The sequence below is a fragment of the Mirounga angustirostris genome, unplaced genomic scaffold (assembly GCF_029215605.1).
Source record: "Mirounga angustirostris isolate CCGP_5_RB_7025 unplaced genomic scaffold, mMirAng1.0.hap1 SCAF_5, whole genome shotgun sequence".
Lineage (NCBI taxonomy): Eukaryota > Metazoa > Chordata > Mammalia > Carnivora > Phocidae > Mirounga > Mirounga angustirostris.
In genome coordinates, this window is record NW_026991713.1 from 46,390,001 (window position 1) to 46,412,842 (window position 22,842).

At 37.2% G+C, this 22,842-nt stretch overlaps 2 protein-coding genes across 13 annotated transcripts in view; both read right to left on the reverse strand.

The window, feature by feature from the left end:
- Window positions 1–2,610, reverse strand: part of KCNMB4 (potassium calcium-activated channel subfamily M regulatory beta subunit 4) — a 60,328-nt gene extending 57,718 nt beyond the window's left edge. Inside the window, exon 1 of one of the 2 annotated variants that reach the window (XM_045872964.3) lies at window positions 1,977–2,575. In XM_045872964.3, coding sequence (XP_045728920.1) covers window positions 1,977–2,312 — 336 coding nt within the window. In that variant the 5' untranslated portion in view covers window positions 2,313–2,575. Of the gene's footprint in view, window positions 1–1,976 lie in introns of both variants that reach the window. The other variant, XM_064590884.1, reaches the window with a different exon arrangement.
- Window positions 2,611–14,128: 11,518 nt separating this feature from the next.
- Window positions 14,129–22,842, reverse strand: part of CNOT2 (CCR4-NOT transcription complex subunit 2) — a 120,551-nt gene continuing 111,837 nt past the window's right edge. For 10 of the 11 annotated variants that reach the window (XM_064590890.1, XM_045872966.3, XM_064590891.1 and 7 more), the window contains 2 exons: window positions 21,488–21,632; window positions 14,129–15,275 (listed from right to left, as the gene is read on the reverse strand). In XM_064590890.1, coding sequence (XP_064446960.1) covers window positions 15,189–15,275; window positions 21,488–21,632 — 232 coding nt within the window. In that variant the 3' untranslated portion in view covers window positions 14,129–15,188. Of the gene's footprint in view, window positions 15,276–21,487; window positions 21,633–22,842 lie in introns of those variants that run through there. The other variant, XM_064590887.1, reaches the window with a different exon arrangement.

Consider the following 22,842-nt stretch of genomic DNA (forward strand, 5'->3'; position numbering starts at 1 on the left):
TTGCAGTAAATCCTAACTTCTCAATGTCTTGATTAGATTTTAGCCATTTACTGGTATATGTGTATGTAATATATTATTAGTGCCTGAACCACTATCTTAAACTAATTAGCAGTGTTTCACTAATTATAACAATGCCTCCTAAATGATGAACTACCATATAATTTCTAAATCACTACTACTGCTTGGCACCTTCTTTTATATTACTGGTTTAATCCTGAAAAAAATGTGATGTTTCTAAAACCCTAAGATTTCTTTTGAAATTCCTGAGTTTTAGGAGATTAACTTACAACATTTGTTTTTGAGACATGGCTTCTTCAAGACATTGAACATTATACCTTATCTAAATCTGTATTTTTATATTTACTTCTTATATATTATCTTCATTTTTAAGGTAAATGAATATACATTTGTCAGCAGGAGCACATCTTTTTTAAAGAGGAGTCATATTTTTAAAAAGGAATTCCTTTTTTAAAATTTCCCAAATTCGGGGCACCTGGGTGGCTCAGTCCTTAAGCATCTGCCTTCAGCTCAGGTCATGATCCCAGGGTCCTGGGATGGAGCCCCGCATCGGGCTCCCTGCTCCGCAGGAAGCCTGCTTCTCCCTCTCCCTCTCCCTCTCCCACTGCCCCTGCTTGTGTTCCCTCTCTCACTGTCTCTGCCAAAAAATAAATAAAATCTTTAAAAAAAAAATAAAAATAAAAAAATAAAATTTCCCAAATTCAAGAATTCCTAAACTATTTGCTTAGGAAACAAGACCAGGAGTTTTACTGCAGAGAAGTAGTAAGTTTAAGTTCTCTTAAAATGCTAATATAGAAATGTTTTCTTTTGTATTAATACATCTTGTCACATTTAACAAAGTTTTCCTGTGTACACAAGATTCATTCCCTTTTGGATTGTTTTTCTGGTTGATCTTTGAGCAGAGCCCTCACAAAGAGGGAAAATGACAGTAACTTTAAAGACGAAACACACCTTTACTCGATAGTTAAGCGACCAGAACAGTAAGAAGAGATCAACAGAAGATAAAAAACAAAGAAAAGCCTTCTTGCAGAAGCAGGTGTACTACAAAGCTCAATTAGTTCACAGACTGAGGACACTGCTTTTTATAAGTTTTTTTTCTCCGCTGGGAACAGTTTTCTGAGTCTCCCTCTCTCCGCTCTCCATCCCTCGAGTCCTAACCAGGTTTTTTCTTTTTTGCTTGAGAGAATGAAAAAAGTTGCCGGGGAAGGAATATTCGGTACATTTCACGAAGGGGTTTCTATTTTCAGTAAGTTTTACCGTTCTCCAGATGGCTCCCGAAGAGTCCCTAGACACACAGAGTCACTAGGCTTCCTCGCGACCCTTTTGAGAATCTACTTCCTGAAAACCAGGAACTCTCGGTACCCCCCAGAACAGACCTACCCAGAATTTCGCATGTGATTTCCACGTCGTTTGTGGAAATCGCCCTCATCTTTGCATCCCAAGTTAAAAACGTCTGTTTAGAGTTCAAAGGCAAGGAACCCTCCAACATCTTCCAAGGGCCCTTAAAGACCCCCTCGACCTCCCTAAGCGAGCGCTTGACGCGGCCAGTGGGAGCTCAGACCTTGACCGTGCGTCCGAGTAGGTGGATCCCTGCTCCCCACTGGCTTTAACGAGAGGAAAAGTTAACTTTCGGCTCCTTGCAGGTCTCCAAAGTCCGTATTGCAGGCGCCGGACTGAGCTGGGCCAAGGTCTCAAAATGTGAGACCAGACAAGAGAGATGTGTAAAGAAAGCCTCAGGGCACCACAGGTCGCCTCGCACAAACCCACCTCAAGGACCGGGCCCCGGGGCTCCCGGCGGTGCCCCCTGCGGGTTTGAGTACAGCCTCCAACGCCGGCCTCGTCTCCTCCTAGGAACGAGAGCATACCTCGAGCCCACCCGGCGCGGCGTCTGACACTGAGGCTCCCCCAAACCTCAAGACCTCGGCAGGAGCCAGGCATCGCTCGCGGGGCGTCCTTACCTTGGGGTTGGTCAGGAGCTGGTGCTCGTCGCTGTGCAGCAGCGCTCTGGAGTTGGACTCGGAGTTGTTCACGTAGACCTGGACGCAGGGGTACTGCGAGGTGCCCCTGCAGTCGGCGCCACAGGTGAAGGTGCACTCAAAGACCTCGCCGATCTGCTGCACCGACAGCACCGTGCAGTTGGCCGCCGTGGCTTGCAGATCCTGCAGCGCGGGACTGAGCCAGCAGAAGCCGAAGATAAAGAGCGACACGACGCCGGAGATGATGAGAAACAAGCCGAGCCGGATGCTCTTGTCCTCGGCTTCCGTGTACTCGTAAGCCACCCGGAGCTTCGCCATCGCCCCCCACTCCGGGCGGCTGGCGCGCTCCCCCCGCCCCCTCCCGCCCCCGGCGCCGAGCCTGACTGCCTCGGGCGGGAGGAGCCGCCGCCGCCGCCGCGCGACAGCAGGGGAGTGGGCGGCGAGGGGGAGCGCGCGAGAACAAAGGGGCCGAGGCCGGCGACGCCCCCGGCGGCGGCAGCGCCCCCCGCCCCACCCCCACCCCCCGCCAGCCCCGCCGCCAGTCGGGCCCCGGAGGCTCGCGGTGCGACCGCTGCTTCAGAACCTCCTGCACCCTCGGGCGCGAGGAGCGCACGGGCGGCTCCTGCCTCCAGCGCCCCCTGCCAGCCTCCGCCCCCGCGCTCTGCCCGCCTCCCCCACCCCGCCTCCTCTCGCCCGGTGTCTCCCCGTCTCCATCGCCCGCCAGCCGCTCCTCCGCGGGCTCTCCGGGCAGCTGCCCAGAGGGCAGGCGCGGCTGGGCTGGGCCGAGCCCGGGGGCTCCCCCGTGCGGGAGGCGGCTCCACCCGGCCCCACCCGCCGCCAACCGGGGCCTTCCCGCCCCGCCCGCCCGGGGACGTCTCCCGTGGGCGAGGGGCGGGCGAGCACCAGGGAGAGCGGCGACTGGCGCTTGAGATCCTCCTTAAATCCCCCTTGGAGAAACGTCTGAGATGAAAGCTTAGGACCGGTAGAGCTTAACCCGAGTGAAAGTTAAAACAAAAACAGAAAACAGGCAGAGGGCGTAGTGCAAGTGGAGCGGCGGGAATCTTGAACTCCAAACCGGGATTGGTCAGCCAGCCGGGAGAGCGAGCCAGCGGCGGCCAGGCAGCGGGCGCTCCGGGGAAGCGGGCCGCCGGGCCAGGCGGGTGGGGAGGGAGTTCCCGGGCGAGCGGCGTGCGCTGGGCGCGCCCGGGGGAGACCCCGCCACGCGTCCTCAGGCCTGGGCGGGCGCGCGGACCGGCGCGCGGCGGGGCGGGAGGCGTGACCCACCGCGCGGCCCCCTTCCCCCCGCCGCCCTTCCACGCCCAGCGAGCGAGGTAACGGTCCGGCCGCGGGGTCCTAGCCCTCCCAACCGCCTCGGCGCGGGCCCGCGCTCCCCGGCCCCCGGCCCGTCCCGAGGGCGCCAGGATAGCAGTGAAACAGGCTGATTCAGGCGCGGTTTGCTGTGGAGACATCGCGCGTGGGGCAGGAGCCTGCGACTGGCGAGACCAAGGAAACTCGCTGCCCGGGTGCTGGCTGGACCTATCGGAAACTTAGGTCTCCCGCAGCCGGGTGGACCCCAACTCGATTTGCCCCAAGGCTGGGACCGAATGAATAGGGACCGAAGGAAACAGGTGGAGAGGTTTGCAGCCCTGGAAAGAGACACCACTTTCCTGATCAGGATGGTCCCCCTGGCTCCCGGACTCCCGAGAACAGAATCATTTCTGTTCTCTTTCCTTCCTTAGGAACCTTGCCACCCTTGGCCCACCCCGGAATTTGTAGATGAGCTTTCCAGGAGCGCTGTGCAAGGCGACAGCGGCGTGCAGACCCGCTTTGGGACAGGTACCGTGTCTAGAGCTGCGTCCTGCTCTCTTAATTCTTCCAGTTGCTTCCTCCACCCCCGCCGCCTCTGTGCATACACCTTCAGCCGCTGTTCTTTTCATGACCTTATTTTTTTTAAGATTATCTTTTTCCAAGCCACACTTCTAATATCAAAGTTGAGAACTATTTCGACCTACATTTTGAAGAATCAGAATGCTCACTTCTTTGCAAAATATGTAAACATATCTTTTTCTTGACTTGCAAGTCCCAAATGGATATACTCATTTAAGAGTATTTATGAATATGTAAACACAATGTCATGGAATTCGTGACTTCTCTTTATTGGATTTCAAATGTTACTTAACTGGTACTGAGTATCTTTCAACTGCAGTTCTGATATTTTACTTTGAAGTACTCCATTCCTTTTTGTGGTAGGTGACAGTATTTCCAAGCACGCGGCAAAGCAAGTTTAATTACAGGAAGACCCTAAGTGTTTTTCTGAAAAAATTAAGATACAGGGTTTGGAAAACTTCCAAATCAGGGAGACACTTTGTACTTTATTACTTCTCAAGCTTTGAGAGAGTAGATTTCCTTCTTTCTTTACCTAAGAATTATTATTTTTCCCCTTTCTGTTGGCATAAAGACAATTGTTAGTGATTACATTACCTAAAAGGGAAATGAGTTTAATAGTTGAAACAGCTTAACCTGAGATCACAGGTCTTCAGCCTGAATCTTTTTCCTACTGCAGGTTATAATCATCTTCCTTTTCAAGAAGGCTCAAGCCAGTCTAAGATCTGAGGCAGTGGTGAGCAGATAACAAGACCCAATTATTCCTCCTTGGTGTGCTGAGCAACTTAATCTTGAGGCAGAACTAACTCCTATGTTAGTGCTCAAAAAACACAGGGTTGGGATGCCTAAAGATAATTTAATAAATATGATTAATGATTCCAGAGCTCCAAGAGTTCTGTGAATGAACCCTCTGCCTCAAAACTGAAGCAAGATGGTCTTCAAGTTTCAGAAAAGTCTGTCTTAATTTAACCTAAATTCTTAAGGACTTTCAAATCCATTTTTCCCTGGAGTTCTGCATTTAGTCACTCTCCTTCCTTATAAAAATATTTGAAGAAACTGTTACCATCTAGCCTTCTGTTCTTTAAACATTTACTTTTCTCCCTTATTTCCTATTTTAAAATTAGCTTTGCTTCTCTTCTGAACCCTTTCATTATCTTCATGTCTTTTTTATTGAAAGTCAAACCTATCAAAAGACTTCCCACATTAAATAAATTTCTGTTTTATCCTTAATGGAACACTGTGTTTGTTATTAGTTTCATTTACTTGAGGTGGAGCTGCCATATCACATTTCTAACATTTAGTAAGCCCCTCAGTTTCTGAAAACCAGTCACCATGGACTCTCTAAGTTAGGATAGTGGTAGGAACCTTTGGGAATCTCAGAGATAACTAAGCTCTGAAGTCACTTAGCATCTTGTTTCCTGTGGTGGACAGAGGCAGTACAGAAATAAAAGCTAGTTCTTTCTTTGCATGTTTGCCACCAATTAGAATTAAGATAAAAAATGTGGTACACAGAACCAGACCAACGTATTTGGTGTACATCATTATCTGCAGCAATGTTTTCAGGAGAATCATTGCCAAGCCCCGATGTTCTTTTTAAAAGAAAAATAAAACCTATCTAAGCAAGAACATTAAAACCATTGTTATTTATAATTTGTTCTCATGATCAGTATTCTTCAAGAAGCCCTGTGACTGTTAAAGTTGCAATATACAATTTCATATGTATATATACTTCAATTAAAAGATATACTTTCTATACTTCTATTAAAACAGTAAGGGCTCTTAAACATCACCTAATTTAACATTAAGCAGGAAAGGAAGCTCTCAAAGACTGCATTTTGTTTGAAATAGTAAAGAATATTAAAAATATTTTTTATTAACATAGAATGTATTATTTGTTTCAAGGGTACAGGTCTGTGATTCAACAGTCTTACACAATTCACATAGCACATAAAAATTTTTTAAGTTCAGATTTGTTTGCATATAGCCTCTATGTTTGCAGTTGAGAAAGGGAAGCAAAAAGCACAATCACTTCATATTAGTAATTTCATAATATGGTAGTGGAAGTATGGCTGGAGTTCCTAAATTCTTACCACCTATTATCGTTCATGTTAATGGAAGTGATCTTCTATGGGAGATAATATATACACATAAGTAGTAAAAGGGAAATCAGCTTTGGAATTAGAAAGCAAGAAGCTAAAAGGTTTTAGTCCCAACATTTAATACTAAATAATTTGACATAAATAATTGATGTTCTTAACATTGTTTCCTCCTCCTCATATGAAAGGGTTGGACTAGATTTTTTTTTTTTTTTTAAGATTTATTTATTTTAGAGAGAGCCAGAGCATGGAGGGGCAAAGGGAGAGAGGGGCCTGATACAGGGCTTGATCTCATGACCCTGAGCCGAAACCCAAAGTTGGATGTTTAACCGACTGTGCCACCCAGGCGTCCCTGGACTAGAAGATTCTTGATTCTATGATTTTTATTCCAAGTTGACTTGGTTCTTGCCCTGTTCTTCAGAAACTTAGCTACTACTATCTACCAGTAGTCAAGTCAAAAGGTTTTTTTAATAATTCCAAAATATGGAGAGTACCTCCTAGCCCAGTGGCTAAGACAGTATGTATGTCTTTAGAAAAATGGGCTTACATCTATTGAGCACCTAATATAAACAAATGCCCTAATTTACTCTTCCCATGAGATGAGGACGGAACAACAGATTAAGTAAAGCTACACACATACTGACAGTGCCAAAGTTCAAGGCCCATTTTCTGCTATACTGTACCATCTCTAAGAAATTTCTGTAGTTAGTAAAAAAGAAGTATAGGTAATACAAATGTATTTAAAATGTGCATACTTAAATTCAAGTAGAGTTAGGCTTGATCAAAATCCCTACTGTTTTATCTGTGAAGGGGGACGTGGGTCGAGGATGAGGATCTAGTGATTTAACCAGTTCCTCCAGTTTAATTTTACTCTGAATCACTTGTGTTGAAAATAGCTCTTTTTTAGATGCATAGCAAATGTAAGTAGTACGGATTTATGTGGAAGAGAAAGACTAAGTGTAATATTTAGGTTTCAGATAAGCTTGTTAGAAATTCAAGCTAGATTCAAAGTAGAAGTAAACACGGGGAACAACTATTAAAACAATAGTTCTAGGGTAGAAGAGCCTATCCTCCTCTTAATGCAGGAAATTGCACAATATTTCTAATAGTTTTCTTGCCTTCACTTGGATATTTCCGGTGATGAAAAATTCATTAACTCCTAAGACTGGACATTTGATCTTTGGATCTTTAAAAAAATTATGAAGTAGTACTTTCTTGTGAATTGAAATCTATCTTGCCATAATGTCCATGTAAAGGTTTTTAATTTGCCCTCTGGTGTTTATGTAGGATAACCTGCTTTACAAAAAATTCCACTTCAGGGGGGCACCTGGTTGGCTCAGTCGACAGAACCTATGACTCCTTATCTCAGGGCCCTGAATTCAGGTCCCACGTTGGATGTAGAGCGTACTTAAAAAAACAAACAAAAAAACCCAAGTGATTCTACTTCAGATGTGGGAAGACTACTCTCCTATTCCTTCTAGACTAATCTTCAGTTTCTTCAGTATTCCCTTTTGATAATGGTTTAGAAAACTAAGATCATATTCTTATCCCAAAATGCTAAATAAAAATAATTCAAAGTTGCTAAGGATACCCAGTTTTAACATTCTCTGAAACAAGAGTCTACACCTTTCTTTTCCATGCTATCCAACATACATACACTTCTAGGATGATGGATTTTGTTGTTCATTAATTAACAATGTCATTGCCAATGCAGAGAGAAGCTGGGAAAATGATTTTGGCTCAAGTAGACAGAATTTGGATTCCAAACAGTGATGTGCAAGTCAACTAATTTAATATTCAAATATTAAATAATTTAGAATGAAATGAAAAAAATACATGGAACTTTAGATTAAAAAAGGAAATCTGGAAATGACTTTTTGAGCAGAGTAGTAACATATGACTTGCATTTTAAAAACAGGTATATTTTCATTCAACTTGTTTTATATTTGAAGGATATTAAGAGGGAAAATATTTAACAGCTCACATTTTCTTTTAAGACAGCCCAGTTTTGGGGTGCCTGGCTGGCTTAGTTAGTACAGCATGTAACTCTTGATCTTGGGGTTGAGTTTGAGCCCCACATTGGTGTAGAGATTACTTAAAAATAAAATTTTTAAAAAAGACAGCCCAGTTTTCATGCAACTGCTACATATGATAATTAAAACTACATCTTAAAATAAATGTTCAGTATGTAACAGATTTAAAGGTAGCTTTCAAACATTCTGGCTGCCCCAAATCTTTATTTTTATACAAAAGATGAAACTATTTATGGCATTCCCACATGTAATTTCTTCTCATTGAGCTGTATATTTTTGAAGGATAATCAGCATTTACTCTTTAAAATATTTTTTTTTCATTATAAATATCAGTAGGGCTGATCCTAAGAAGAATCAAACAGAATCAGCTATTTGTTGACATCATACCACCCTTGAAATTTGTACATTTCTTCCAAAATGTTTAAAGGAACCTCATGTGTTGTAACAAATTACTTTCAGTATATACTGGAGAATTGGTTGGCTTGGAAGAAAAACATCACTTCTTCAAGGTTTTAAAAATTATGTAGTCAAAATATTACTTAGGCAAATACAAATGCAAATTCCTGGAATACTACTTTTCATCAGGATATGCTTATGAAAATTAAGAGTGAAAAATTCTGTTTTCTTTACCTGGTATTCTCTACTGTTGTTTGAAGGAACTACCACTTTTGGCATAAATAGGGCCAGTTTTATTTCACCTTCCCTAAGAAAATGTCAAAACATATTTATAGTGTGGTAGATGCCTATCAGGCCTTGGAAATGAAAACAAAGATAAATCACATGATGAATGAAAAACTAGTTTTGCTACATAGAAGTAGTCTTAGGGATGCCTGGCTAGCTCAGTCCATATAGCATGTGACTCCTGATCTTGGGTTCGTGAGTTCAAACCCTTCGTTAAACATAAAGATTACTTAAAAATAATTTTTTTTTTTAAGTAATCATATTAACTAAACTATTTTGGCATGTGTCAGTTGATGAGCATAAGCTATGAGACATGCAATTTGGGTTTTCAACAGAGATAGGAAATTATTACAACGAAGAAGACTTACTGTGAATTTTATGACATTCTCAAGAAGTCGTTTAAGTGATTGAGGGAAAACTGTATGGCAAACATCTGGAAATGATCAGCTTTTTAAACTGAACACTGAATTCTTACGATAAAGAAATACATCATTAAATTTTTGTCAGGTCATAGTATTTATACAACAGGATGACTGGACTAAAGAAAAACTTTCAGTTGATGGACATAGAATTGATAATGCATATAGTTGCCCTTAGCAGTTTTTGTGCAAACTGAAGCAGAAACCTAATGTCTGGCAAAACGTCCCCTGGAAATAGCAAAGGTTTAAAGGAAAAAAAAAAAAAATCCTTGCTTTTTTATACTCAGGAATGGATTTAGCTCTCCTTGTATTCTGCTCTAGTAAGTACTACTGTAATAATGTGGTTTCTGCACTAGAACATTGGATGATACAGGAAAAAGTAAATGAATGCCCCCAATACATAGGAATACATTATCCTCGTATTAGCTTAGTTGGACTTCACCGGAACTTTAAGATTTTATTCTAGTTAGTACTTGCACAGTAGGCAAAGTATAGTTTAAGTGTAAATTGTAGTTCACTAACTTCAGAAATGACCTGTATTTACTAGAGAACAATGTATTCCTGGTCTCATTTGAGTCATAAAATCTAAATATGAGGCCTAAAATTGACATTTTAACATGCTTCTCAGGTGATTCTTAAGCACATTAAGTTTGAAAATTACCTAACTAGAGGGTTAACTTTGCCTCTGGTGAGCTCTCCACAGCTATCTCAACCCAAACTGAGATTTTCACACATCAAATTAAATTATCCGTTTTCTTTCTACAGAAGAAATCAGATTACTGCTTAATTTTTGTGATCACTATTGTAGCAGAAAACGAGACTGAACACTAATGCAATGTGTAATTTCAGGCTAAACATTTACCTTGAAACTTATCAGAAACGGTCTCCTCCCTCCTTTTAATGTAGCACTAGAATACATAAATAAATCTGGTGAATATACATACATGATTTACTATTTGTTGTGCTTTCTTAGTAAGTTTCATATTCTTACTCCTAAAGTTAAAAAAAAGGGTTGAATAAAGTTGCCTTTTGTAATTCTTTTTTATTTAAATCTCTCCAAAGATATAGCAGTAATTATAAGTAAACACCTTATCCATGACTCACAGAAGAGTACATTTTAGAAGGGTCAATGTTTTAAGTATTTAGCATTTAAGTACTGAGCATTTATAACTTTCAGCCCTGAGGACATCATATTCCTCAACTTCAGACCAAAAAAGGGTATCAACATCTTAAAAAGCTGAAAAGAGGCCTAGAAGTTATCAAATCCAACTTTTTACTCAAAAAGGCAGTCCTCTCAATAGCCCCTTGATAGTCATCCAGTTTCTGCTTGAACATTTTTTTTTTTTTTAAAGATTTTATTTATTTATTCATGAGAGACAGAGAGAGAGAGAGAGGCAGAGGGAGAAGCAGGCTCCCAAGGAGCAGGAAGCCCGATGCGGGACTCGATCCCAGGACCCTGAGATCATGACCTGAGCCGAAGGCAGACGTTTAACCATCTGAGCCACCCAGGCGCCCCTCTGCTTGAACATTTTTGATGGAATCCTTACTTCATTTAACAGTACAGTGGGACTGCACCTTGATATACAGAACCACAATATGTCTCATCCAACTTGCACCTGCTGGTTTGAGACTTGACCTCATTTAAGTCCTTCCTATATTTGAAGACAGCTTGTCATGTCTCCCCTTAGTTGTCCACTGTCGCTTCTCCAAGGTCTACAATATCAACTCTAAGACGCACGTTCCTTCCATGCATGACATCTTTGAAATTGGTATGCATTTTTATAATTCATGGTTCATCATAGTTTAATCGAGCTCTTTTCTTCCTTAGTGGTACAATTAGGTTGTACCTAATGGTTCACAACTAGGTTTGCTAAAATACAGTAATTACCCCACTTCAACACTTTTTCCATGAACAGAACATTCACGGTCATCCAGTTCAACTCCTTACCTTGTACACAGAACACTGCCCAGTTTCTCCTTAGTTATGTTCTGAGGTTGAATCTAATGCCTTACAAACCAACTCATTCCAAAATCTTAATTACCTCAGTTTTAATACTGCACTGAAATCTTTTTCTCTTTTTGGTCCTAGTTCTGTTCTTCAGACCCGCAAATGAATGACAACTCTTGAATTTGATACCTGAAGACAGATACCATGTTTCTAGAGTTTATTCTCTAATGCTAAAGTTTCCTACTTCCTGGTTTGTTTTTTTTTTTTTTGTATATTTAAAATGTAATGTAAAATGGGGATACTAAAACCTACCTTATGACGCTATGCTAAAGACAGCATACAATAATGCATGTAAAACACTTAGTATATTGCTTGGCAGCTAGAAGGCATGCCATATCCTTTTCTCCTTCTGCCTTCCCCAATCACAGCAGTTCTTAAAATACAGCGACTTCCCACCTTGTTCTGAGCACTACACTTTCAATATAGCTGAAAATCACATCAGTGTTTTTGGCAACAGTTACAATTTACATTGATCTACATATGAACCACTCTCTTAAGACATGTTACATTCCACCATCCTTTATTCTTTTAGCAACCAAAGTGGGAAAGTAATTATCTTGACTCAGTGTATCCTATTTGAGGCAACTCAACACACAAAATTGGGTTAGATTTAGATCCCGATTTTGATGTGCACTGTTTATTTGCTTCATCTCCTAGATCTGTCATGTATTTATGATATGATCTAATTCACTGGCAATGCTACTGGCAAGGAAAGAGCTTTCTGACATGCTGTTAGGACCTAGCTTTTAAAAAGGCACGGAGATAAGTCTGGCTTATTATCCACAGACTGTCTTAATGGAACCAATTAGTAGGTATTCCTAGGTGGTTTTTTTTAACTACACAAACTATGGTTAAGAGAACATTAAAGATGGACATCCCTTTAATGCACGTGCACATTTAGGTTTTTAGTAACTTTCTGCAAAATTGATGCTAGTAAGCAAATCTAAGTTAAATAAATGTGCCCTTCCTTGCAGGGATGCTCAGATGCCCCATATTTTAAAAGCACTGGGTGTAACAGAATGGAAGATCTGTTTTTGAATGAAGGATTCAGAGGGAGAATCAACTAGAAAGGGTAGAGTGGGAAAAATCTGAAAGTTTCAAAAGTTAATTGAAAATGCTTTAAAAAAGAATCTTGAAAATGAAATTACAGCAAAAAAATTGTAAATTATTTCAAAGCCCAATGCTTTAATTTGTACATTTTATTTTCAAATTGAAATATCAATTTATACCATTCAATCAACATGTATTTATCAAGCACCTACGGTGTACCAAGTTCAGTGGCAAAAAGGAAAAGACCAGTTAAGTGGGTGGCTTTATATTATACTGTAAGAATTCAAATAAACTTTTCAGTTCTTAAAAATTTTTTATATCTAAGGAAAACTTTGTGCAGTGAAAAAAAATCCCTGAAAATGGAGTTTTATCATATAAATTACAGTATCACCACAAGAAGCATAGAATATATATTTGAAACTAAAAAGGTGAAAGGACTTTCTTTTGCAACTAAATAGCTTTTTACCCCTAGAGCCAATTATAGTATAATCACAAAGTTATTTAACAATGTACACATCTATGTCACTAGTTATATAGGGAAAATTTAACAGAATTAAACCTAAGAAAGAAAACGTGAAATATTAGTTCAGGTCAACTTCTGTACATGTATAACCACAAGTTATAAAACCAAAGAATATAACAGTGTGTTATATTAAAGAGTTTAATATAGTACTTTAAAGATTTCAAATAGACTTTTTAAACTTGGATCTGAAGTCAAGAGCATGGTAATTTCGGATAACAAGTTATAAAAAATTGGTTTACATGCAAGAGTTTTCTCATTTTGATGATTCAGGGTAAAAAGAACTTAGAAACTGGAAAAGTGTGCACTTAAAATTTTCTAAATGGCTATTAAAACAAACAAGAGTCAAGACAACAAACCACTTGATGTGAGCTATCTTGCTTTTCTGAGTCATTCACAAAAGTACCAATCATGATCATGGTGACACTTTATACTGTTAACGTTTGTACTCATAAAAATAAAGATCGCCTTCCCTTTTCTTTCTTTTTAACTGTTTCTCATGGTTATGTAGGAAAAGTTATGCTTTACAAAGTCAATTATTGTGAAAAAATGTAATGCTTTTTTTTTTAAAGAAATCTAGGATTTGATTCTGGTTTATGTCAAATATGTGAGAAGGTTTTGTGCACAACAGTTAAAACTACAATTATATAAGTGCCATCTTTCCTGCAGAGGAGATGCTTTGGTTTAAATCTGAAAGGTTAAAAAATCCTGATATTTTTATGTCAGTTTCTCCATATCTCAAAATACATAGAAAAAGGTAAATCTTAAGTCATTTCATATTCCTGATACACAAACACAGCAATGTCGTAAATGTTTCATTTTTAAACATGATTTGGTAAATGTCAACAAACTTTCACTCTTCATAGAAAAATAGGTTAAAAATGAAAATTTAGAAAATCGAAACTCACTGCCTTTTTTACTCTCTATCTCTAGTGTTTGTAGCTTGAGTCTTCAACATTTTTAAATACAGTATTTGTGCCTTTAGATGGAAAAGAATCCATCAACTTGTAAATGTGAAATATCCAGGCCAGCAAACTGAAGGTAAAGTCTACCTCACCCCTGCTTTTGGCTTACCTTAATTTGCGTATTACTTCTTAAAGATAAATCTCAAAGGTCTATCAAGAAATGTCTCATGAATTTCTCACAAAAGTATCTTGATTGGGTCCCATGAGTGTTCAGGAAGTTTTATTTCTAATGCAGCCATAATTACTTTAAAAAATAGTTTCTGTTTTGACTTGGTTAATAACTAAAAATGCATCTGCATTTTTAACCTACAAGTAAAATGGTGTATGGTTCCATCAAATTACTTGTCAAAAGCTGAAAAAAAAGACTACATTTTAAATTGATTAGTCACACCATTTGTAAACCTTGAGGGTTTCAGGGGGTCTACTTTTCATGTTGAAGAAATAATTTCACAATTTCAAATCAAAGTCAACACTGCAGTGAGGAGAGCTTTTCTACTTTATTACAAAGAGAAGAAGCCTTTATGTGGTCAGAAAATACAAGATTGATCTTTTTTTCTCTTCCTATGAAACGCTGCTGTTCAAACAGCCAGAGTGAATTGTCTCAGTTCACTTCTTTAAGTCCCATCACATTCACTTGGGTATGGATGTCCTTGGCTGCTGAAAATCTGGCCCTTTAGTGCACAGGGCGACAAAGTCCCCTGACCAGCAGTTCCAGAATGTCCCATTTTCATATATTGCATCCATGCACACCTCCTAAAAATGAGGTACAGCAGGGCAAACATTTTCCAAAATAGATGTCATATATATAATATATACACATTCGTACATACATACCTTTATTCATGTGATGTCCAAAAATTTAAAAAAAATGTACACATTTATTACAAAATCGTAACAAAGACTGGACAGTGTTTTGCTCATTCTGGAAAGATGAAGCTCAGTAATAACACAACCCTGGAAACCATCCAGAGATTGTGGCAATATCTTTCTTCTAAACAGTCAGATATTCTTGCATTAAGCTTGGCGAAACTGCCTTTCAAAAACAGAAGGGGAAGTAAAATGAAGGAAGCAGACCTTGCTCATCTTTCCAAATGAAATACGAGAAGGATCTTCACATAAAAATGCACAAACATTTGTTATTTTATTACCAATAGTGCTACAATGAACAATGCAAATTTTGTGGTCTAATTCTGTTGAGTCTTTTGTGGGTTTTCTTTTTTACATTTTAGAAACTAAATGGTAAACTTCTGTCAGTGTACTTGCTTGTCTTTACAGACTCAAGTCTGTCTGCTGGCAAAAAAAGAAAATAAATGAAAAAAAATACAGACCCTGCTCGAACTAGAGAAAAACAAATTACAAATTTAGTTGTTGGGCAGCACATAATTAGTAAGGCAGGACCTCAAATGGTGACCCTTTGCATAAGCCAATTGCCAGATCCTCAAGGAATTAAAACCAGGGTGCCTGAGCCACATCAGTTCTGCAGTTATGTTGAGTATTGTGCTGAGACAGCCATACCCCAAGAAAAGGGAAGTCTTTTTTTAGAAGGCTTGCTGAGCAGGGTTGTAGTTGAAGGTGGATGGCAGGTGAGGCCGTTCTTCTAATTTGTCATATTCCAGATGAAATTCCTATAAAACCAAATTTAAGAATTTAGATGATTTCCTCTCCCTCTGATCTCAGATATTTGTCAAAATATATTTTACTAGGTGAACAAAATACCTACATGTATGAGAATGAACACAGACACAGATGCACCAACTCTTTTTTTCCCTCTAAAATACAACTGGAAGAAAAGTAATGTGCTGCAATTTCTGATAAGTGCAAAAATACAGACTTTGTGTAAAAGTCAGAGACTACTCATGAACATCTATTTTATAACACCGAAACTGCATTTTTTTTGCTCAAAAGTAGAAGTTTGAGCAGCTATTACTATATCATCAATAAAAAGCACTGAAAATTGCAGCCAACATTCAATGACGTAAAAAAATTTACTTTTTCCTCAAAAAATATAATTTCCCAATTTGTAACTATTACACCTACTTTTTTTTAAAGCAAACACATCAAGTTATTCTAACCTTACAACTCACACATCTCCCGACTTCCCACTTCAAACCCAAATACTGAAAAGATGTAAATGCCACTCAAAACTAGATAGTGGTTTTGCTGTAAGCACATCTGAACGCAAACTATTTAGCTCATTTTAATTAAACTTTCAAAATACATTAACTTCATGAGAGTTTTAAAATTTGAGAATGGTGAAGTGAATTTCTTCATGACACTTCCTAAGATCAAGAGAGATGCAGAAGATAATTTTGTATATTAAAAAAACAAAAATCATAACTTTGCAAATCCAAACAGCAAGAGGTTCTAAAATTACTAATTCTACAATTTGAATTCAATAATAGCACAAACTAAATCAATTCCATTTAAAATATTATGAACCTTAATTTATACTACGTATTAAAGAAAGCCAACAAGTAATTATTAGCACTATGAGTTAACATACCTTACCATACCTATCTTGTTTCAAATTGATTCTAAAAATAGATATTCCCATTATTAAATTAAAATGAAAACCTAGGTCACAATGATTCAATTTTGAGATATAAAACCAAGTATTTAAAATGTAAGGATATTACATTAACTGAAAATCTAGTCTGTGCCAAAACTAGAGGTACAGCTAATTTTAATCTTTCTGATTATATCTTTCTGTATATATCATTATCTTCATCTTGCACCTGAAGAAATGACGTTTACAAGTAACCTGCCCAAATCATACCTTAAGCAGCAGATCTAGGATTAGGATTCAGACCTATGTAGCACCAAAGCCCATGACCTTCTAGTGTTAACACGTTATTTTTAATAGTTTTAGTGCAAGATCCAAATAAATTTACTTCATTACACCCCTGACGCAGAAATGTTGAAAAAATTCAGTTCAGTGACAAATGTGTTCTTAAAGAAGAGACACTGTAATGACTTTAATTTAAAAAGGTTCACTTTATAGGACAGAGTAATTAAGGCACGTAGGTCATTTGCTTTTCATTAAAACTAGGAAACTCCAGAATCACCATCGTCCCCCTTATGCACTGTGTAGGCACCGCTCTCTCTTCCTACCCCTAAATTTTAAAAGCAATTTATTGCCTGGCTTAAGAAGCTTATCAAAATGAGTGAAGAAAGTATCTTGTTATATCACTCTTTAGAAATTAAAATTGGCGGGGCGCCTGGGTGGCTCAGTTGGTTAAGTGACTGCCTTCAGCTCAGGTCATGATCCTGGAGTCCCGGGATCGAGTCCCGCATCGGGCTCCCTGCTCAGCAGGGAGTCTGCTTCTCCCTCTGACCCTTCCCCCCCTCCTGTGCTCTCTCTCTCCTCTCATCCTCTCTCTCAAATAAATAAATAAAATGTTAAAAAAAAAAAAAAAGAAATTAAAATTGGCAATTTAGTTCCAAAGTATGTGTAGTTGCAGGGTAAAAAGTCTATTTGTAACTAACAAATCACAGGCCCCACTAAGTTACATAAATTAAATTTTGTTCAGTTATCCTGTCCTTGTCATTGTACATTGGTGAACTACACAGTATTATTAGCATTTAAACTGGAGTAACTTCATCAGTGCACATATTTTCTCCCTACATATTAAAAGAAAAAGATCAGTTTAAACCTAGGGAGCATAATAAATATTTTAATGTAATTTAAAAACTCATATATCAGAGATTCAGAAATTAAAGTCAAATTTTGTCTTCCTTTTTCTTACATCATTGTTTTGGTCTTCTATGTATTTTTATTCTTCTTAAAATATGTAAATCTTACAATATATTCTGGTATCTCTTTGTTCCCTTTGTTGGTAACATCTCTTTTACACATTTGTTGTATGTACACACACGTCACACATGCACACCTCTTTATAACCGGTAGGGACAAAAACAGTAGGTCTGTTTTGTAAACCACTACATACTGCCTAGAATATAGTGCCATGCCCCTAGCAGGTATGTAATTAATGGCTGATGAATTAATAAACACAAGTTTTTTTCATTTGTTTTAGGAACAAAACATTACAGTTTTATGATTTAAAAGGCTATAAAATGTTTTAGATACTTTTTAAAAACAACTGTTAAAGTTATTTTTCTATTAATCAAATTAGGCAACATATTCTCAAGAGGTCACTGTAAGCAGAACTGAAATACATGTACTGGATTCAGATAATCAAATGAAATTATTACAAAAGCATTAATGTAATCACTGATCGAATTACACAGAGAAACATACACTGCAGGAATATTTTCTCAAATTCTCAAAAATGTCAGCTTTCTCTTACCTAAGATAAATCCTCCAATTTTAGGAAGCTGCCAACTATCTTCAATATACTTATTAGAAATCATTTTTTTACTACTTTGAAGAAAAGTACATATTACTGATTAAAATATAAAGATATACTAATACTAATGTGTACCAGTGAAATTAATGAAAAAAAATCACATTTATATCCGGCTATGATATTATAAAAAATTCTAAGCATTAGAAATACTATTCAGTGTTGGATCCACAAGGTGAAGTCAGGCTGAAAGAATTCTTCAATTTTTAAGTCTTTAGTTTGAGAAAGCTATTGATCATACAGCAGCCTACATCACCTGAAAATTCTGTTGATGAAATTATTTAAAAAATTCTACTCATTAAGAATATATATAATCTGAATGACCACTATTTTTAAATTAGTGAGATACTGAGTAATTCTAGCTAAATTACAAAAGATAGACCACATAGCCTGCTGACAAGTCAAGATTTAAAAGGGGAGAATAAACACAGTGTCAAAATTTTTATGTATACATTATTAACATACAAAAAATACTTTATTTAATGGGCTGGATCCTAGAACTCAGAGTTACGGAATTTTCACGGGTAAAAAATACTTCCGATTTAAATCATCGAATTTCTTATTAACAATTCTTCAAATCTCTGAAAATATTAAGTAATCTGCAAAACAGAAAGAAAACCTCATACAAGACATTGTGAGATGGAGACCTGACGACAGCCTAGATCAGGTCAATACTTTTCAAAGACAACATGACAACATCAAGCTATTACTTATAATACTAATTCAGACTGTAGGCTTCTTACAATGAGCTGAAGTTATTTAATAATGCATGTTCTTTACCTGTGAGTAGTAAACCACATCCACTTTACAGGTGGGGACTTTGAGGTTTACTTGGGACATGGCATTTTAAGGGCTTTTCTATAGTCTGATAAACTGTTAATACATTATAAATGGAACTAAATGTCTTAATTCCCAAACAATTTGAGAAAACACTGAAAACATCTTTAAAACAAACAAAAAACCAGGAGCCATTGTGAAAAGTTTATTCTGTGAATACAACTTAAGTTTTAAAGTTCATGAATCTGTATTTTAATATAACAGGAGTAAGCTATGTATAATACTTAATAGAAACAAATAATTCTGCTTGCTTTCATCATTGTGAAAATAATTTTGATGAAAAGTGTCAGTGCCAGTGGCCAGCAATTACCTCAAAAGAGATTTCTTAAACAGTTTAATGATATATCTCAAATTTTATTTTCCAACTTCAGAGCTAAAAATTGTAAAGGTAAAGGTTAAGACAAAGCTCAGCTGTACAGGAGATCAGATAAAGTTGGGGAAAATTATATATGCACACTACATATTTACACACACACACACACACACACACACACTTCTTTAAAATGACATGTATCTGACTGGGGAATTGATTTTTATAGGAAAGTAAAAGGGCCTATTAATGTTTAAGTTGCTTCTGAATATTTTGTGGAGAGAAAGTAGTACTGGAAACCTTTTTCACATAAGAAAATCTGTCCTATATATTGAACTAAAACTTAACTAAAATGATACATCAATCTACTACAAACATCCATCCTTTTTGCATATAGAAGTTTGGAGTAACTTACAATGATATTGAGCAAAAAGCTTCAAATTGAATGGAGAAAACTTCAGTTATTACTAACAGACTCTTTTCCCCCTCCAAAGACACATTCTTGTCTCCTGTACAATCAACTGACTGAGAAGTTCTCAAAGTATGGCTCCAGACAAAGATCAGCAAAATCACTGGCATCACTTAGGAAATTGTTAGAAATGCAAATCCTCAGGCCCCATCCATAGACATTTTAAATCAGAAACAATGGAGGTATGGCTCAGCAACTTGTGTTTTTAATAAGTCTGCCAGGTAATTCTGATGCAAGCTCAAGTTTGAGAACCACTGACCTGACCTAACAACAGTTAAAATTTTTCCATCTTTGAAGAAGAGTAATAAGCTGTAAGAACACAGATGATAAAAACAGCAACAAACTACAACTACTCCCATGTATCAAATACCCAATATATACGAAGCACTGTACTCAGCGTGTGTGTGTGTGTGTGTGTGTGTAAAATCTCATTTAATCCTCATGACAATCTAGAAGCAAATATGATTTCGATTTAAAAGATAAGGAAGCACGCATGGAAAAGAAACTTGCAAATGATCAAAGCATAAACAGCTGAAACAGGAGTTAAATTCAAATCTACAATACAAAGGCTTTCTACCACACTATACTTCTTAACAGGTAACATACATAATGTCTCCTGTACTATTTGTAATGAATGTAATTATTTCTACTTAAAAGGTCAGATCATGGATCTACCTTTTAAAATCAAGATATGCATATTAATTATAATTGTTAAAATAACTCAAATACAGTATGGTGGTCTATGGACTCGGTCTGAGAAGTAATGACATTTACCACTGACAAACACCCAAAAGTAATAATAAAAAAAGATTTAACCTCTTGTATGTGTCTTGTCTGGTGTTTTTACTTGGGCACATCTTTTCCTATTTCTTTTTTTCAAGTTTTATATGAAATCTTGTGATGTAAAACGTTTTTGTGATAAAGATCTGGTAAGCATTTTACATTGTCATGTTAAAATGTTTTACCTTATTAATTTAGTAAAGTTGACTCAAAAGACAAAAAAGCCCAAACCAACAACTAAAGAATCATCCAATGGACTAGTTGTCAAGAAATATTTTTCTTCTGTTTAAATTTATTGAGAATAAACAAAACTAACTCTTTAGTTTTTAATCCTAAGAATCTTCAATGGAAAAGGCATTCAGAGCAATCTTGGAGTTATGAAATCAGATGCTGGTTATACTCTCTACTAGGGAGACTAAATGCATACATTCAAGATACTACATAAAACGTGAAATATGCTATGAGACTAATGAAAATTTTGCACATCGGACAGTTAAATAGGTGTTTTTGTGAGGAGAAGTTGCAAAACAAAACATAACAACCAACTTTTTCCACAGTCCTCTTCCCTCCAATATTCAGCATACTAGTCATAGGAACAATCAAGGTTAATGCTTACAATTTTCTTTCTTTGTATCACTTGCAAATAAAAATCAAGTATCTTTCCTGCAATGAGTGCAAGTGTTTTAAAAAGCCTATTATCTGTTTATATAACAGTTTTAGGAAAATCTCCTACTTGCTTAAAGTAATAAGAATACATGACTGGGATTGCAAGAAGGTGATCTTTATTTTACAACTGAGTAGACACAAAAATGTTTCAAATGTTACCAAGGCTTGTGAAAAATTACAAAATTTCTTACCAACTTCATTTTCCTAACTATGGGTGAAATGAGTTGTTTCCAGATACTCTCCTAAAGTTTAAATCAAGCCAAGGAGGTGAGGACAAAAAAACTTATTTAGCAAGTATCTGGCACATTATTGGAATGGATATATTGGTACATATAAACAGATAAAAGAGGATACTTCTTTTTAAAATCTAGATTTATACATTTACACATTTGCACATGGAAAAAAATATACCTTAGCTACTTTCCTCCAGTTAAGACAGTCAAAGAAGTAATATGTTCCCCTCTCATATGTATTGGTTTTCATTGTTGGCTCCATGCCTGGTGCCCTGGTAATCCATACTCGTTCTTCTTTGTGGTATCTCCAATCACGGTTAAAACTTCAATTTTTAAGAGAAAAAGACAATTAATTTTTCCTGTGGCTCACACATCAAACATTTTCTACATTTTGTAAAATTTTTCTCAGAAAATAATTACACAGAAAATACATAAATATGGATGCTTCTTTACCCTGACTTTGTTATTAAACACAACCTGAGTGAAATAAATATAGGAAAAGAATCCCTTAATTTGTCCAGAAACCACACTCGTTAATTAATATACACATCTTTATTTAACTGAAGAGGCTTTTTATGCAAACATAGTAAGATCTTAAAAGCTCTATGAGCAATGTGATAAAAACTTAGGCAGACCAAATAAAGATACATTGTGTTCCAGAAACTTCACTCCTTTTTCGTTCTTCTTAACATTCAATAGAAATTGAGACATCTATTAAAACGAACAAAAACCCCAACTATTTGTATTATTTTATAAGGAACAAAATACAGTCTTTTTATCTATTTAAATTCACATAATTTTATAACTATGTTGAAAATAGAATATCCATATTAAAAATTCTTAATGAACGTATTACTTTTTTTAATTCAAATCTCATTGATCCTAAATTTTCAAAAGCCAAAAGGATATCCCCATTAGAATTCATGCAAGAATCAATGAGGATTTACTATCACTTGTAAACTGGGGAAGTAACATCCAAAGGAGGTAAAAGTACCAGAAAAAAAATCTCTGGTAGAACAAACCTCCATGTAAACAAATACGTTCCTACTAATACAGTGAGATAATTTTTAGACATAAATAAGATGTGAGACAGAACTGCCAATAATGGATAGATGAATAACTAAATGAATTTATTTACTTATGAATAAATTAAAAGGAACAGGTAACAATTGCTATGTTACAAAGAATGAGGGGACATGGGAGAAAACAAATTCTCAATAGAGAAATAAAAAAACAATTTATTATCAACACAGTGAATTTTACATTTTTATGTATCTGATCCAAGGCCATTTATAGAAATGTTATAAAGAATATTATAAAATACTTAAATCTATAAAAACTAGGTCTCTCAATCATAATATCCTAATTTTCTTTTTGTAAGCTCTACGCCCAACATGGGGCTTGAACTCACGACCCCAAGATCAAGAGTCAAATGCTCTACCAACTGAGCCAGGCAGGCGCCCCATAACATAAATTTTTAATAACAATTTACTCTAGTAAACATGATTACTAGAATAGTCTATTGGTAACAAA